The following is an 18,052-nucleotide window of genomic DNA, read 5'->3' as shown; positions in this document are numbered from 1 at the left end:
ATCATGTTGCCATAAGAATATGGTGCACAAAGTACCTGATGCACAAATTTTAAAATAATCACAAATGTCAGCTATTATTTTGGAAAAGTAAATATTCTAATAATCAGTGTGACTCAGTTGGAGGCATTCTTCAGCATCCCATGCAAGTAGAAGTATGACTTTATAAATGTGGGGAAAATTGTGCATTCACAGTTCTCAGTTGCTTCTATCACTTTATTTTCAAGAAATTCATTTCACGCTGGATGATTAGTTACTGCTGAAAATAGGTGCTCATTAGTTTTTCTGTGGTAACATTATAATGCAAGGGAGGATCCATTGTTGCATGTACTGCTGTAGCATATCTGATGATATAAGTAGTGCTGTCATGAGCTGTGCATAAGCCATTTAATTTTTTGTGTTTTTTTCTGGTTAGGGCCCAACAGGTCAAAGCTGCAAGATATGCTTGCAAACTTGAGAGATGTTGATGATCTCCCTTCATTACAGCCATCTGTTGCACCTTCTTCTAGGCCCAGTAGCTCAAGGCTCATTGAACATGAGATAAACAGGACGGATGAAGGTAAGTATTAAAAATGTGCATACACCTTTGTAAAGGGTAGATATTTATAGTCACTTCTGCTTAAAGATTATTCTCTAAGACTTTCTGAGCACTTTACAAATACTGATTCAACATTATGAGTTCTCTCTAAGTACAGCGAATGGCATTCCCGTTCCTCCCCTCTGGTCACTATTAATAAGGTCAGGACACCTACCTAGGTAAAGTCTTGGCTGAATACTTTTGAACGCACTGGAAAAAACTCATTTGACACTTGGTGTCTTTGTAACATGAGGATCTTAAGTCACTTGCTTTTGTTCGTGCTCAGGCCTGGCAGTCAAGTTGTAGAACATGAACTCTCAGGACATAAGAGCATCTTTTTTTCTCCCTATGAACATGATTTTAAACTTATGGAGATATGTGTGTGTGTATATGTATATATATGTATATTTTCTTTTTTCTAAATGCAAAGATAAAGGCTCTGCAGGTAAACACAAGCAGCTAGGTATAGCTTTTAAATGCATGTAGTGATTGGGTAGTGAATCATACAGAGCAACTTAACAGCTTGCCAGTATGTTCATTTCCATAATATGTTCCAAAAAATAAAAAAAATTATCGTAGCGACTAGTCCAAGTATGGAAAGCCCCACATCTTTGCTGTGAGGCATGTGGTTACCTTCATTAATATTATCTCTGAAAGTTGTTGAATCATCTGTTGAATTAAACATTTGAATTGCTATAATATGCAGAATAATAAAATAAATATATGAGGCGGTATTAATTTGTAGAAGATCATATCGTATGCTCTTTATTTAAATGGTAAATATGTCTTTTGAAAAATGAGCAAAACATGGGTTTCACTTAGTAGTCTTTAAGTGAGTGTGAAAAAGTAGGTCGGCCAAGTTTTAATTAAGATGCATAAAAAGCTCCGGCGTGTGGCATAGTTACCAAAGATCTCAGTAGTTCGATTTCCTACATGCTCAGGGATTTTCTTTATGAAAGAAGGGGGTAACTTAGCAACACTTTGAGAAGTGAAGGAATTTTTTGTTGAGTGTTTCCATTCCAACTTTTCTCACATGTACTGAGAGCCATATTAGCAGAGCTCTATTTTCGTGTCCTTTCACAAATATGGTTTTTAATTCAGAGACTCAGATGGACTCTCACAAAAACAGAAGAGAACAGCTGATTGTCATCAGTCTGAGTTCAATGTTGCAAACTATTAGCTGTGTATTCCTTTGTAAAACTGATATTTTTGGCATATAATTTTTTTTATTCTAATAACTTTTCAAATTTGATGTCCTGTATGTATTGCACATTGAGTGGAATATTACATTGTGAGTTAGAGGGAAAGAGAATGGTAGTTTAGACTTCAGGATGAAGAAGGTAAGAGATATTTGTGATTAAAAGGTAATAACTAAAAGACCTAATCAAATGGCAGAGCCTGAAGGGCTTTTATTTGGCTGCAAAAAAAATTATAGAAAGCAAACAGGACACTCAATAAGGGTGTAAGCGTGGGACAGAAAGACCATGAAAAGATTAGCTCGCTTTATGCTGGGTGGACTGGAGGGTAATTGAATAGCGTCTGAACCTGACGCCTTCAGGACAAGAGGGAAGCAGTCTGAACAGATCAGGCTAGTCATTATAAACCCTCGTTTGCTTGGTTTTAACTTAGTGTTGGTGCTGTTAGACGAAGATGCTGAGAAAGAGATAGCTTTTCCTTTTTTCTCTCTCTGGTAGCAATAATATTTGCCAAGGCTTGTATTTACAATGGAGCCTAAAAGAGGAAAAAAAATTGCGATTTACTGAAAAACCCTTGTAATTTGAGACAAAAGGTGTATAAAATTGAATGAAGTCTTCTGTGTCCAAAAGATAACACGGTTTCATCTCTTCAGTCCCCCCTTTTGTAACGTACAGACTTGGAGAGCTATTGTACAGGGAAGCTGGTAGAGGTACAGCTTCTTTTGAGTCGTATCAATCGATGCAGAGCCTCATGTAGTATAAGCGTGTGAACTGTACTCTTAGCCTTTGATCCTCTGAGTTGTAGTGAATCTGTCTATGGATGTGTTTACGTTACGGTGGCTGGAGCATCTATAAGCATGCTATGGCAGCTGTAAACTAGCTGTAAACTATTTGGATACTGCTAGTAAAATCCTGGAATTCAGTGCTGACTAAGCTGTTCGGTAGTTAAACTCATTTTACAGGTAGCGATGAATTGTCAGCTTCCAGTTGTGTCGCTAGATTGAAGTGCATGTAAACAGCTTTTGGATATGAGCGGATATGGTGTTAGGAAGGAAGGGTCCAGCTGCTCCCACCAGCTGTCTTCTCTACATTTTTGCAACTTCTCCAGAGCCTACTTGTGTATTTTATAGCAGAGTTGGGGAAGGGCCTGAGCCTTTCTGCGTTGCTTTTGTGTTATATATGGATGAATGGTAGTGTATTCTTCCCTCCTGTGGCTAATTACACTTACTGTCTTGAGTTGTGCACACCTCAAGTGTAAGTATTATATTCAAAGGATGCTGTTTATTGGTAAGTACAGTGATTGACTTTAGAATGACTATTTTTTTATGCTTTTTTTTTTTGTATCTTTTTGCCTTCAGCTACTTGAGAGATGTTTAGTATTTTGGAAGTGGAAAATATGCTTTTGTTATTCAATGTTGTATAAGCCTACGTTTCAGGAAGTTTTTTTATTTGTTTTCTTGCAGTGGAAGCTTTAACATTCCCTCCTTCTTCAGGGAAGTCTTTCATTATGGGAACAGATGAAGCCCTTGAAAATGAGCTGGGTCTTGGAGAACTGGCAGGCCTTACAGTAGCCAATGAGGCAGATTCATTGACTTATGATGTAAGTAGTTATTAATGGTGACTTAAGGTCCTACTGTCTACTTGTCGAAGGCAGATTTAAGTTGTAAGTATGTAGACCCAGCAGAAAATATTTTCCTGTTAAAATTATGCTGTCAGAGAATGTCACAAAGTTTTATTTGACATATCTGTTCTTCCCATACACAGCAGCCTTCCAGCTCTCTGTAAGCCCCTCTCCTTCTCTCATTTGCCTGCCATGTCATTCAAATAATTAAAAATTGAATGTAAATGTAATTAGTGATAGTGATATAGCTGAGTACTTGTAATCCCAGTGACACTGGGCAAAATTAGGAGTAGCATGGCCAGTAAATTGAGGGGAGTTAGTGTTCTCTCTGTGTGGGGCTAATGAGGCTATACCTGTATGCAGTTTTGAGCCCCTCCACTTCAAGTGGGTTGTAGAGAAATTAGAGAGAGTCCAGTAGCATGTGACCGATGAGGAGATGTTAAGGGAGCAAGACTTCTTCAGTTTTTAGGAGGCTAAAGGGTGCTCAAATAGCAATCTACAGGTTTTGGAAGGGTGCTTGCAAAGATAACAGAACCAGGCTTCTCCATAGTGCCAAGTGTTAAAACAAGAGGAAACGGTAGCAAATTATGGCTCAGGAGATTCAGATTGGATATTAGGAGAAAAAGTGTTAGGGAGGAGGTGGTACTGAAGCAAGTTGCCCAGAGAAACTGGAATCCTTCTCCTAGGAGATGTTCAAAACTTGACTGGGGGAGAGCTGTGGCTTATTTGTATTGTGTGGGCAATAGTTTCATTTCAAATGGGAAGCTGGACCAGACTGAGGGTTGGCCAGGAAGCCGGGGCGCATGTGCTCGCTCTCTCTCTCCCTCCCCATCCACCCCGAGATTGTGGTTTCAGGATTTTGATTCTTCAGGATCGCTAGCCGGGGATGGGCTGGACGTTGGTCAGTGGATAGTGAGCAATTTTGCTATACATCACTTGTTTGTATGTTCTATTATTATTATTATTACTATTATTTTTATCATTATTAGTTTTATTTTATTTCAGTTATTAAATTCTTCTTATCTCAACCCACAAGTCTCTTTCCCTTTACCCTTTCAATTCTCTCCCCCATTACCCTGGGGATGGGAGAGGGTGAGTGAGTGGTGGCATGGTGTTTAGTTGCCAGCTGAGGTTAAACCATGAAGTCTGTCAACTTCAGATTAATCTTGCTATTGCGTTGCCCAGCTCTGTCAAGTTTGAGGGATTTCAGAGGCGGTTCTTTTCGTATTATGTGTTGGGGAGGAATCCTATCCTGCAGTAAATCTGACTCTTAAGTAATCACCATCTGGGATTTTGCTATCACAAATCAAATCTGAGACTCCAGAAACAACCTGCAGCTCCTTGCTTTGAAGTTATATCCTTGTAAGTACTTACAATGCAATAAGTTACGAAGTTAATGAAATTTTACACACGTTTTTGAATGACACTGCAGACTTATGCTCTACTACTATAGCAAGTTTCTGAGCATGTGATGTGTTGTGAACCATCAGGATTGCAATGATATAGAACATCTCTGCTAAAATTCAATATTTTAGCATTATGTCCTAATTTAGGCTCAGCTGTTAAATTTTTTTGCTAATCATCCCTAACTTTGTCCCCAAAAAGGGGTAAGATGGTGTACAAATTTCATTTCTTTTACGGTTACGCCTAAACTTTAGATGTTGAATTTTTAAATTCAGAGGACAAAGATCTGTATGAGATCTTAATGCTTCTAGTGCTTGACTTCATCATTCAAATGTCCATATAAACTATTGCATTTGTCCATGTCTCCATATCCTAAACTGACAACTTTCATTTATGGAATCTAGCATTTCTTTATCCATTCCTATCCTGTTCTGCATGGTTGAGAATATTAACTTCTGTTTATTCACGTGTTAAATGCCTTTATGAAGTCCTGTGATCAGGAATTCATGTTCATGCTTACCTCAACTCTTGCCTTTTTCTAGTGCTGACAATTTAAAAAAAAAAAATTTACAAAGCTTCTTGCTCTTGTCACTGTGCTCTTTATTGAAGCAAAATGAAAGGCTAGTTTCTTCATTTCAAATTTCTCTGGAAGTTTAGCTTACAAATACAATCTGTTTTGATTTTGGACTGCTTCATACCTTCTTCCAGCTGCCAAATATGAATCAGATAGGATTTTTTAAGTGTCAATTTTAAATTATATGGAGAATGAAGGTGATGGATTTGTGTGAATTGGTCTTCAATGTATTTGCTCTCAAGATTAGTGATGGGTGATAGAACAAGAGGAAATGGACATAAGCTTAGTCAGGGGAGATTCAGGTTGGATGTTAGGAAGTATTTCTTCTCTGAAAGGGTTGTCAGCCACTGGAATAGGCTGCCCAGGGAGGTGGTTGAGTCCCCATCCCTGGATGTGTTTAAGAATAGGGTGGATGATCTGCTTGAGGATATGGTTTAATGGGGATTAGGGATGGTTGGACTCGATGATCTCTAAGGTCTTTTCCAACCTAGAAATCTATGAATCTATGAATCTATGAAGAGTTGCAGACACTTTCCTATTTTCAGTCCCTGTCTTCCCACTGACATTTTTACTGGATTCTTTTCCTCTAAAACATGGCAGCATTAGCCTATCTCATTTCATGGTTTAAGTTTTTTATGTGTTGCTTTGGCTGTCTGTAAATTAAAGAATGGTTTTCACTTGGTAATGGAGATTATGAACTTATTATGTAAACAACAAATTTTCTGCTTGTGGATAAGTTTCTAGAATATCTAACGATGAAATCTTCCAGGTTGCTAGCCAATGCTCTCTTTTCTGTATGTTTTATAGTTTATCTTTTTTTAGTTTATCTTTTCTTTTTCCAGGAAGGAAAAACGTTGTTGACTTCATAAATGTTCACTTTGGTTGGTTCTGTTTTTTTCCCTAGTCTTCTGGGTAGATTAAGAATCTTCATAAAATTGTAATAGACTGATTACTGTACATTAGAGTATCTGAACCACAAAATTATTGTGTTTAATATCGTGTACTGACTTGGAGATTTTGGACTTTGCAGTAGGGTGGTGCTTGATTTTCTGCAACTTTGAACAAGAAAAGTGTCCATAATCCTACTTGCATATTGTTGCTGTTTCTGGAGTTTTCAGGTTGTCTGTATAGATACAAATATTACTGTTAGTGGCAAAAGTGGAATCAGGTGCTAATTTTGGGAACATCCCCCCTCCCCCGGCAACTGCTTTTCAAGTCGCAGATTACCTGACTGTTGTATTTTAGTGAGGAGAGGGAACTGGAGGCTGACTGCCACGTTAGTAACCCAGCCTCTCGCAGCCCTTGAGAGACCGATGGGCAAAGAGGAGTGATGGTGGCGCAGGCAGTGCGCCAGGGCTGCCATCTGTTTTCACCTCTGCTGCTGGTCTGCTGGCTGCGGCTGCCCTCCACCTACTTCCTGATTTAGAAGATAATTATCTTGGACTCCTTTGGAAGAACATCTTTGAATGAGAAGCAAGTGGAGAATATTATTCTGCCAGAACTGGCGTGCGCTGTTAGCACATCTGAGGTGTCTTTGTGGCTTTTGCAAATGTGACACAGGACCTGTGCTGTTGGTATGGCAGCTGGAGGGCGAGTGGGGCTCTCTCCATCACTGAGTTGGCATTAGATACCTCCACTGAGGCAACCAAATTCCTCTCCATGTATCTGTGAATACTCTGTACATCTGGTACCCTTTTTGCTGAGACTTTCTTGGCCAACCTCCAGAAAGCTTGCCCAAGCTGCTAGCTTTGCAGTCCTGCCCCATCCTTGCACCAGCTTGAGCATTTGTCTGTTGGCTCCTTGAGTCAACTCAGCTCAGTAAACTGGCAAACAGGCTTGTCTCCCTGAGCAAGACAGTACATGATTACGAAGAAATATGGTGGAACTAAAGCTGCTGCTTGTTACAACTCCTTTCTCATCATTTAAAATCTATAGAACCTCTTAATTGAAGCATATTTTTATTATTAAAAATATTTTTAATAATATTTTATTATTAAATCCAAAAGTACCAAAACTGAAAAAATGCTTTTTTCTTAAAACAATGCTCTTATTCTTAAACTTTCCCACCCCCCACCCCCCTTCCAGAATAAAATGTAGATTCTTGAAGTGGCTCAAAACAATTGTCTTTTCTTTGCAGTTAATGATACCAAATTATTTGGGATGATCTGTAGCTTTCAACATAATGAAATCATCAATATTTGAGTTACCATTGTTTGTTTTCCTGGTTTTCTATAACCACCATCAGCAGTGGTTATGGGAAGGTAAATTTAACAATGATAGTGTTGACTGACAGAGTGATAAAAGTCTGTTCAGCATTTTACATCAACATTTGTTCAGAGGAGCAATGTTGAAGTAACTGTTTTTGTTGATTTTTTTTTAAGGGCTTTCTTTTTGGATCTGCTACAGATGCATTTATTGTGAAATAATTGTGTCTGTATACATGATAGTTTATTGCTTGCCAGTTATATTCTTAGTGTATAGCCAAGTCCTTTTTGCCTTTTTTTTTTTTCTTCTCTCTGGCAAGCTTTACTTGTCTTGCATTACTACAGAGCTTGTGTTGCCTTAGGTGAATAAGTTAGATTGTGTTCCTTTCTGTGCTGCTGGACACTTCCTTGTTTCTCTTTACTTTAGAGATGCAGTGTCAGCGGTACTTCGGCTATTCAGGCACCACAGCTTGGTTGAGTCGGGGCCAGTGTTAATGACTAAGCCAGTAGGTATATATCAAATTTCAGATACCAAACTGAGTTCGCAGCAGTATCAGTCAGAAAGGTGCTTTTCAGCTTTTAAATTTCGCAACATAACAGACGTGGAGTATTTCAGATTTGCACGGAATATATTACTGTGGACGTGATGTTACTCCTTGCCTTTGTGGAATACATCTACCTTCGTTCTCATTTTGAATTGTCTGATCAGTGTTAAATGGACTGTTGCTCAAGAGCAGATTGTTATGAAAAGTGGGTGAGGTAATTTGATACCTTCTGAAAATGCCAAACTCTAAATTTCTGATTTCTTCCTTTCCTTGTGCCTTCCAGATTAATTACAAGTTTGGCATTTTGTTTTATTAGATAGCAAACAATAAGGATGCATTGAGAAAGACTTGGAACCCTAAATTCACATTACGAAGTCACTTTGATGGAATAAGAGGTCTCGCTTTTCATCCGGTTGAACCAGTCTTAATAACTGCTTCAGAGGACCATACATTAAAAATGTGGAATTTACAAAAAACAGCCCCAGCAAAAAAGTAAGATTTTTTCTTTCTTTCAAAAACTGTTTTCATTTATGAAGAGAAAAAAGTAATTGTAGATGCCATTTCACTGGATGGTCCTCAGAGTAATGGAAATTGTTCCTTGAATTTAAGAGTCAGAAAACAAACTCTTAGAGAAGGATGGGGGCTTTTAAAGAGTGCCAGAAGAAATCCATGTGTGTTCATGAATGTATTTTTTTTTTGTGAAAATGAAAACCATTCACTTTTTTTGGTTTCCTTGTAGACAACATGGCAAATTGATTTACTAGTGAAAATATTTGGATGTGGTCTGTTGGTGTCCTTGCATGTGTGTATAAATGTATGAATATGCATTTATATATATATATGCATATATATGTATACACATGTATGCATATACATGTATACAGCTTTAGACTTTGACTGAGATGTTACCAGGTTCCTTTGTACACTGTCACTTGCTTCTTGCCGAGGATTTGCAGAAATGAGAGCAAATTCTTAGTGGGGCTGATATAGTAAGGGAGTACATTAGTACAATCATGCCTTTTAGGACGACTGGGCAAAGCATGTGAACTCTCTACTTTGAAAGTCTTTTAAACAAAGAACCAAACCAACAAATCCTTTCATATTTTGCAAGAATGCAAATAATTCCTAGACATATGGAAGTGTCATGTTGGGAGAGAAAGTTGTGGGAGAAACACTTCAAAAGACATAGCAGTGATATAAAGAATTTAGTAATTCTAGCACATTTTTGTAAAGCATTTTGTAAGATCATATACATGTTAACATTTTCTTGTACTTCATATAGGAGTGCTTCTCTTGATGTAGAGCCAATATATACCTTCAGAGCACATAAGTGAGTATTACCTGAGAAACATTGTCATATTTTGAGAAATACATGATTTTTAAACAGACACAGAATTTTTTTAAAAAACAATTTCTACCTTGTTAACTAGTGATTGCCTGGGATGCTTTTAGTTCCCGTCTTATTTTAAATATCTGCGTATGTTTATCCCCTTTCTGCATAATTACTTATGTCTGAAGCTAGGTACACCAGTTTTAAAAAGGGAAACCTACAAATCGTACAGTTCAAATTCGATTAGGTTTCTGTTCATCATTGCACCTCTTGTCTTTTTGTCAGATATGTGCATCTGTAGACACAGGCTGTTTGTGGTGAATTTAAATCTACTGAGTTGATTTCATGAAAGAGCCTTAGATCTTTAAAAAAGGAAAAAAAGCTGTTCATGCAAAATAACCAAGCCTATAGTTTTAGATGTGACACTTTTCATATTTGATATGCATAAAGATTAAATTGTCCTGATTGTAGTTAGGTTATCAAATATTGTGGCGGTTTTTTGTGGGAAGTGTTGTAGCATATGACCTGACTGTGCAGAATTTTTGTTGCAGTCTGTGCAGCAAGTGAATTTTATCTAACAGGGAAATTTGAAGATTCCATTGACATTGTTTTTCCCATAATGAAAATATGAATAGTCAACATTTCTTGTGGGGGGGTTGATTCTTCTAGTGGACCAGTGCTCTGTGTGGTGATGAGCAGTAATGGTGAACAGTGTTACAGTGGGGGAACAGATGGCCTCATCCATGGCTGGAATACAATCAACCCAAACATCGATCCCTATGATTCTTATGGTACGTTGCTGACACACACGCTAGTGAAATGATATAGTGATATTAGTGATATGTGGCTAAAATAGTATGATTTGTATGTAACACGTCTTTGAAAATTGAAAAGAGAATATTGAATGTTGGCTTCGATTATTTTAGTAAATTTTTGGTTTAATACTGATGCTGATTGATGAGAAGATAAAATTAATCATTTTCTTAAAAAAGGCCTTGATCTCATCACAGTTTTCCAAAACAGCTAGGTTGAAAAAGTATAGGACTAAACCTGATACTTGACAAGTACAGCAAATGTGTGTTTTAATGTTATATTCTTTGACAAATCTCTGTGCAATTGAGATGAAAAAGAGGTTGTATAGTCTGAGACCAAAGCTGTTAATGTCATCTGCAAACAGCTAAAAAGGCCCCGTTTGGTAAGATTTACCAGATCTGAATGGATGTCAGCCTTGTGTCTGTGCATTAAAACATTTTTCACTTCTCGTAGCTTCAGGTATGGTTGACCTCAAAGCTGGCTTTTGGAAAAAAAGGGACGGATATGCCATTAATTATTGTTTGAGAGGTGAAATTTAAAATCAAAGTGTGTCTTGCCAACTTTGATACAGTCTCTTCTGCTGAAACATTGTTTTGTTTCAGTAGTTGTAAACTGAATGTCACGTATACTGATGAAATCAAGCGTCTTCATACGAGAATACTTGAGACTACCATATTGATATGACCTGGTTGGTCTTGTTTGGGTTTTTTGATGGACTAGCTTCTTAAGGTTGGTTCATAATAATGGTATCTTGGTCTGTGTTTGACTTAATTCAAGTTTTGTTTTGAAATGTGGTTTGTTGTATTTTGTTCACAGATCCTTCTGTTCTAAGAGGTGCTTTTGTAGGCCATACAGATGCAGTGTGGGGTCTGGTTTACAGTGGAGCACACCAGCGTTTGCTGTCCTGTTCAGCAGACGGCACTATACGTCTATGGAAAGCTACAGAAATTGCTCCAGCTCTCAATATATTTAATGATAATCAAGGTACAGAAAATTGCCCTACTTAAAATTTGTGAGCATCTCTGGTCAGACTGCCATAATTTTGGCTCCTGAATAGAAATCCTTCTTGTTTGTTTTGCTGGGCTTTATATCTTTATGAATGTTTTTTGGAAGAGTAAATTTTGGGTCCCTTCTCCTTTGGCACCAGTTGAATAGATACCTACACACAGGGGGACAGTCACATAAATCTAAAAGCCAACTGCTGTAGATGATCTGCTGATGTTACTAGAACCATGGAGTATAATGTATCAACCCCGTAGTTCAGATTCAAACTGAGTTTCCATTAAACCCTTGCTTTTGGTTTGTCCAGAATAAAAAAACCTTTCTTCCCCCAACAGAGGTTTGGAGTAGTCAGTACTTTGTCTCAGGCCAGTGTCATTGTACCTTCTAGGATGTATGTTCCTTGTGCCTCTGTCACAGAGATTCCCATTGAATTTCTGAGTTTGTGCATTAACTAAATAGCAATAACCTAGTCATCCTAAACACTACTAGTTGAAAAAATATACTCCCCTGGATTTATTGACTAGAATGTCATGCGCAAATCAAAATCCTATGTTGAGAGCCTAATTTCTTGAAGTTGCTGTCCAAGTAAGTGCTCTAGAATGAGCCTGTTGACATTGCCAAACATCGGTAGAGCTGATGGTCCTAAAGGCAACCCCCAAACTGAGAAGATTCCTTGACTCTTCAGAACAACTTTGAGGCAAAATAAACTTTGGCATAACTGAATAGACTTACCGAATTACAATGTAAAGCAGGTCAGATCTGCCATTACTTATTAGTTAAAATAGACTGAGCAAAATAGAAATGTTGCATGTATTTTAGTTCTTGCAGAACTATGTTTCCAAAGGTCCTCAGGTTTCTGTGAAAGACATAACTGGTTTGCTGCTAGCTTGCCTACCTGTCTACTTTTGAAAACTTCCTGGTAGTGTTTTTTCATTTGTTTTTTTGATGTGAGTGTTTGGGGTTTTTTTAATTATTAAATCAAGGGGGAAGGAGTAGTCTTGCCTCACAGAGGTAATTTTTGGGTTTTTTATATTCCAAACTGGAGTGAAACCCAGTTAGAAAATTTAAAGATCCTCTTTTGAAACTGAGTTTTCCTATGGCTTGTTGAGAACCTTGAACAAACTCTCTAAAGTATCAAGCATTCATCATTTAAATCCTTTAGATTAACCATTGTAGGCTTACCAGGAAGCTGCAGATAAGCAGGCATGGCAGTGGTAGAAAAGGACACTTCAGAAACAATACGTGTTTTCTTCTCACACCAATCCTTTTCGGCTTTTTTGGAGTACCTGTAGATAAGTACCACAATTCCCGATGAGCATTCCTGAGGTGCTGTGTCCAAGGAAGACGTTTCTCCTATGAATCTTAGGTTTAGAGAGAAGTGATGATATTCCTGCATTATCTGGATCCATGGACATTAGGTTGCTAATGGATCCATGGACATTAGGTTGATTCAGTGTCTCACTCTCTACCTCTTCCTCCTCCTGCTGATATCTGTTGCAACCGGTGTTGTTCTTTCACATAGTGGGTGGTGAACAGGACATTCCAGGAAAAAAATTCTAAGGGATGTTTTCTCTACCTAAGCTCTGCTGATTTGGCCTTCTGTCCTGTAGTATTCAGATACCTAACAGTGAAAGGAGATTAGATATGTACCATAACAGGCAGGATGGATGAAGCTTTGTAATATGAGTTTATAATGTATTTATGTAACTTTCCATGCTGACAGTGTCAGTGTATAAAGATTTGCACCTGGAAAGCTTTGGTATTGTGTTTTTTTTAAGCTCTGAATTTGCCCGGGTTAATAATAACATTAGTCATCTGTCATGTAAATTATTTTACCACATCGATTTAATTTCCTTTTACTTTTGATGCAGTGGAAGTTTGTTTGAGAATTGCTTTTACGGTTTAAGGCAGCAAAAGGGGACAGGGAGTTTTTACTTTCTTAATTTCAAAGTAGGTTTCTGCCCAGCCACAGTTCCAGGTACAGCATCTTAGTAAAGAATGTTGTTGATAGGCATATCAGAAGAATAGAATTAAAATATTGATAATACAGGGCAATCTATTTAGATTGGCGTAATGTAGATTTTAAAATGTAACATTGCCTTTCATAATCATGGCCCCTTTCATAATAAAGTGCATACTGGTTGAACTTTTTTGTTTATTTTTTGATTTTCTTTATACCAACTAAATTTTATGAAAATGTTCTCTACATTGCCTTCTAGAAATGGGAATTCCTTCATCAGTAGATCTTGTGAGCAGTGACCCAAGCCTCATGGTAGCATCATTTAGCAGTGGACACAGTTGCATTTTTAACATGGAGACACGGCAACGAATTCTTACCCTGGAGTCCAATGTGGATACTAGTATGTATCTCAAAAAAAAAAAAAAATTGTTTGTTTAAAATCTATAATTTTGATAGTCTTTTCAGTGTTTGCAAACAATTAGGCAGTGTCATAAGAAATTATAACATGAATTATGTTACAAGCTGTGTTTTGAGATGTAACAGTAAATTATTACTACTACAGCAGACCTTGTGGGTATTTCAGTAGCAGAAGAGTGCACATTCTTTTGAGAGAAGGTAGAAGAAACAAGCCCTCCATATCTGAATTTCTGTTCAAGGAACAGTGGCACAAGTAAAAGCGCAGGTTTCTTTAATACACCCCTGTGATCTATGCAGCTTCAAGATTTTCATTCTCTTTTCAGTCCAAAATTGCAAGATAGAGGTAATATCAGGAAAATCTAAAGTTGAATTTATGAAAAATTTAGGAGTGTGTGTATATAGATTCCTTTTTTTTAATCTTTCCTCAGAGATATTAGTTTTCTAAGTTGTATATACACTCTTGGCTCATTTGCAGTTGGGTTTTAGTTGAAGTTTCACCGTAGAAGAAAAGCAGTTCTCCAGTGAAAGAGTATTCCCAAGGTCGTATGTAATGCTTTGGATCATGGCAGTGGCCGATATCGGAAATTTTAGAGGAAACTGTAAGGAGCCTGCTATCAGTAAATTATTTTACTCTGGCACTGGGAAAGAGACCAGAATGAGCTGAAGCATGAGGTTTCATATCCAGGCCAAAACAGTAACCTGATAACAGTATAAACATTCAGTATTTTAAAAATTTTGATAATTTTTTTTCCCCCTAAAAGTTTTGTCACTGAATTCTACTATCAAATTATATTTTTAAAAGGGAGTAAGTCCTTTTTGTTGGCTTTGCTTGTCCATTTTAAAGTAGTTAAATGACTGTCATTTTTATAAGAGGGAATGGAAAGTGCCATCTCCCTTCTTTATATTATTCCTTACTGTGCAGGATTTCTTTTTTTAACATACATCTTTGTTCCTGTTTGAAAAAAGCAATCCTAAATCAGTTATCTCTGTTCAGTGGAAGTTACCTTTCTTCTTTTTTTTTTCCTTTTTATTTTTTTCACCTCCTCCTCCTTACTGTAATCCAGTAATACTCCTTTAAGAAAAAGAGGCCACGGTATGACAGCCAACAGTCCCTGTTTAGTATTTTTAATTATGTAACAGTACTACAAAGCTTACATGTATTTAAAAAAATATAATTATTTCTGCAAGAAGTAGGCAAGAGGAAAATGAGTCACCTGAAATGCCCTACCACCACCACTTAGGGACTCCTATGTTCAATATAAGCCTCACTCTGCTTGGCATTTTGAAACTATGAAGATAGCTAGCTGTGATGCAGTCTTATGTGCTTTTAGTAATTTTAGGGGGGTTTATTAATATGAATGTATCTTTTCCTTAATTTACACTTCCATAATTTTTTAAATGTCCTATGGATGCTGACACTACTTGAAGGTTCAGATTTTTATAGAAAGATACCACCTTAGTAGCAAGTAATCCTATAGTAGTATTCTATTTTGTTTATTTTAGTAAGAATTTTGATTAGATGAGTGTTCTTCGGCAGCAGTTTAGCTAAATACAGTCAACTCCCACATGAAAGAAGATAACTGTATTTTGATATTCTGTGGAGTGGATATTTATGTGTTTGTGGTAATCTATGCCTCTTAAGACCACTCTTCCACTAGTCTGTGCAAGATTGCCAAATGCCTAGATTTCTAATGAAAAAACTCCTGTGCTTTGTGTGTGTGTGTGTATATATATATATATGATATTTCAGGATTCTTGAAGGCTGGAAAAATGGCTCTCCTATGAATAGTCTAGCATCCTTTTCTTCAATAAGGATTTCAATGCATGCATATCAAATAGTAGTAGGTGGGTTTTGCTCTGTGAAGGTGAGGGCATGGGATCTTGTTTGCTTGGAAACATACTACCTGTGCAGTCTGTATGTTATGAAGAAAATTTGGCTTGACAAGAGGAAGAATGTGGAAGTGGGGAAGTGCAAAAAAGGTATTTTCTCTCAGTTTTTGGCTTCACGTTCTTGCCTGAAGTGCCCATCTAAAACCATGGCCAAAAGTTGGACCTTATATGTTTGTATTTACACTCATACATAGGGTTTATGTATGCCTCTATGAGTGTGTGATTTGGAAACTATTTTAAAATAAACTATGATACATAAGGTGTTAGCTGAGAGTGTCCATTATGTAAAGGTAAGAATTATTTTGCAAATAAGATTGCTACTAAGAAATAAATATGTAATCAGTCTTTCAAAGAACTTAGCAATTTACGTGTATTGATACATGTGGGTTTTTTTTCTTAGCAGTCGGTTCCTCCTGTCAGATAAACAGAGTCATCAGCCATCCAACTCTTCCAATTAGTATCACTGCTCATGAAGACAGACACATCAAATTCTATGACAACAATACAGGTATGCATCTTTTCAACAGATCCTGGTCGTAGTGTTTGTATAACATAAAACATAAACAGAATTTCATTATGATTAATATTATTCACGTAAATGCTGAGGGATGTCAAGAATTGGATATCCTCTGAAACAGAAATCTCTTGTCACCAGTAGAGCCCAAAGATTGACAGCCCACTTAAACTTTTTTGGCACAGTGTGCCATTTAACTCCAACCAAAACGAAGCACCATGCAGCCGCTTGCTCGCTCTCCCCTGCCCCAATGGGATGGGAGGAGAATCGGAAAACAAAATGCATAGGTTGAGATAAAGCCAGTTTAATAGGGCAGAAAAAAAAATAATAGTAGTAGTAATAATAATAATAATGATAATAGTAACAACAATGATAATTAAAGAATATACAAAACAAGCGATGTACAATACAATTGCTCGCCGCTCACTGACTGATGCCCAGCCCATTCCCGAGCAGCAGTTGTGCTGTCCCCCAAGCCAACTTCCCCTGTTTATGTACTGAGCATGACATTATATGGTATAAAATATCCCTTTGGTCAGCTTGGGTGAGCTGTCCTGGCTATGCTCCCTCTCATCTTCTTGTTCATCTGGTAGAGCATGTGAAGCTCAAAGTCCTTGACTGCTTAGCAATAACCAAAAACATCAGTGTAGTATCAGTATTGTTCTCATACTAATTCCAAAAGCATAGCACTATTCCAGCTACTAAGAAGAAAATTAGCTCTACCCCAGCTGAAGCCAGGACAGTAATAAGGAACCTCCATCATTCTTTGTCCATTCTTTTAAAATGCCTTATGTATGACAGTTATCAATATTTAACATAAAAGGAGGCTTTTTCAAAATCTTTATGTGCTTATGTTCATGTTTCTTCTTTTGTGATGTCTGTGATATTTTGATCTGAGGGTAGGAAGCTCTGGCACTCCTTTAGTACTTCCAAGACCTGCCTGATTGCTTGGAGGTAGAAGTTCCCCTGTAGTCATTGGTCTCAATTTGATCCACCCTATTTCTCCAAATCTCTCACTTCTACAGAAACAGCTTATAATACTTATTCTAATTTGTAGTGAGAATTGCACTGAGATGTTTTATAAATCTCTTGGGTTTTAAAGGATTTTTTGATAGAAATGGTGGTATTAACCTGGTATTCTGACTGTGAATCTTTAATCTTCAGATTGTGACTTCTCTGCTTCCAGGTCACACTGTCTTAAAAGTTACAATGAGAGCTTTCAATATTCATGTTGATTTTAAGTTTGCTACTCCCCAGATGTATGTTAAATAACAAGAGGTGAAAGGACCCTATAGAAGCTGAGAATAGCTGTTTTGTTTGATGTAGTTCTCTAATACACAGTAAAGGAAACAGCAGCTGGTTTTTTTTAATCTATTTTATTATCTTTCACAACAAAACCCTCATATTTGACACATGATTTCTTACTTTTAATATGAAATAATTATTGTAAATATAATAAGCTGTAATAGAACATTAATTCTCTCTGAGTTGACTAAAATTATCCCGTGTTCTTACATGGTTTATATTCATTGCTTATTAGTATACTCAGCCCCTCTCCTCCTTCCCAGTCAAGATGTTACTCCTGAACTTAATTCACTTAAGGGGCAGATATTTAAAGTGCACAGTAATTGGAGTTTCATGGTGATTTTGCAGACATAAACCAAAGGTCTAACAAAGTTGGTGATATTGGTACTGTGATTCTCCCAAGACTGTAAATATTTACAAGAATGACATCTTGCATTATTTTAATGATTTTATTGTGGGACAAGATCTTGTACTTATAATGTAAGCTGTGGTAGGGTTTAAGCAGTGAATACAGATAACAAAGTGAATTGCTGAAAATAACCTAAATAAATCTTTTCTTTCAAAGGAAAACTGATCCACTCCATGGTAGCTCACTTGGATGCAGTTACAAGTTTAGCTGTTGATCCTAATGGCTTGTATTTGATGTCTGGCAGTAAGTACATTCAGATTTCTTTTTCTTTTTCTCATAACAGTGGCAGACGTG

At 37.1% G+C, this 18,052-nt stretch overlaps 1 protein-coding gene across 2 annotated transcripts in view; it reads left to right on the top strand.

Moving 5' to 3' along the window:
- Window positions 1–18,052, top strand: part of STRN (striatin) — a 73,157-nt gene that overhangs the window by 50,053 nt on the left and 5,052 nt on the right. For both annotated transcript variants that reach the window (XM_086631623.1, XM_086631622.1), the window contains 9 exons: window positions 413–556; window positions 3,234–3,370; window positions 8,435–8,610; window positions 9,401–9,448; window positions 10,118–10,239; window positions 11,078–11,245; window positions 13,483–13,623; window positions 15,931–16,038; window positions 17,915–18,001. In XM_086631623.1, the coding sequence (XP_086487749.1) occupies window positions 413–556; window positions 3,234–3,370; window positions 8,435–8,610; window positions 9,401–9,448; window positions 10,118–10,239; window positions 11,078–11,245; window positions 13,483–13,623; window positions 15,931–16,038; window positions 17,915–18,001 (1,131 nt within the window). The remainder of the gene's footprint in view (window positions 1–412; window positions 557–3,233; window positions 3,371–8,434; window positions 8,611–9,400; window positions 9,449–10,117; window positions 10,240–11,077; window positions 11,246–13,482; window positions 13,624–15,930; window positions 16,039–17,914; window positions 18,002–18,052) is intronic.

This window comes from Tauraco erythrolophus, chromosome 2 (genome assembly GCF_009769465.1).
Source record: "Tauraco erythrolophus isolate bTauEry1 chromosome 2, bTauEry1.pri, whole genome shotgun sequence".
NCBI lineage: Eukaryota > Metazoa > Chordata > Aves > Musophagiformes > Musophagidae > Tauraco > Tauraco erythrolophus.
The sequence above is the reverse complement of the archived record's forward strand: the minus strand, read 5'-3'. Positions and strand labels throughout refer to the sequence as shown.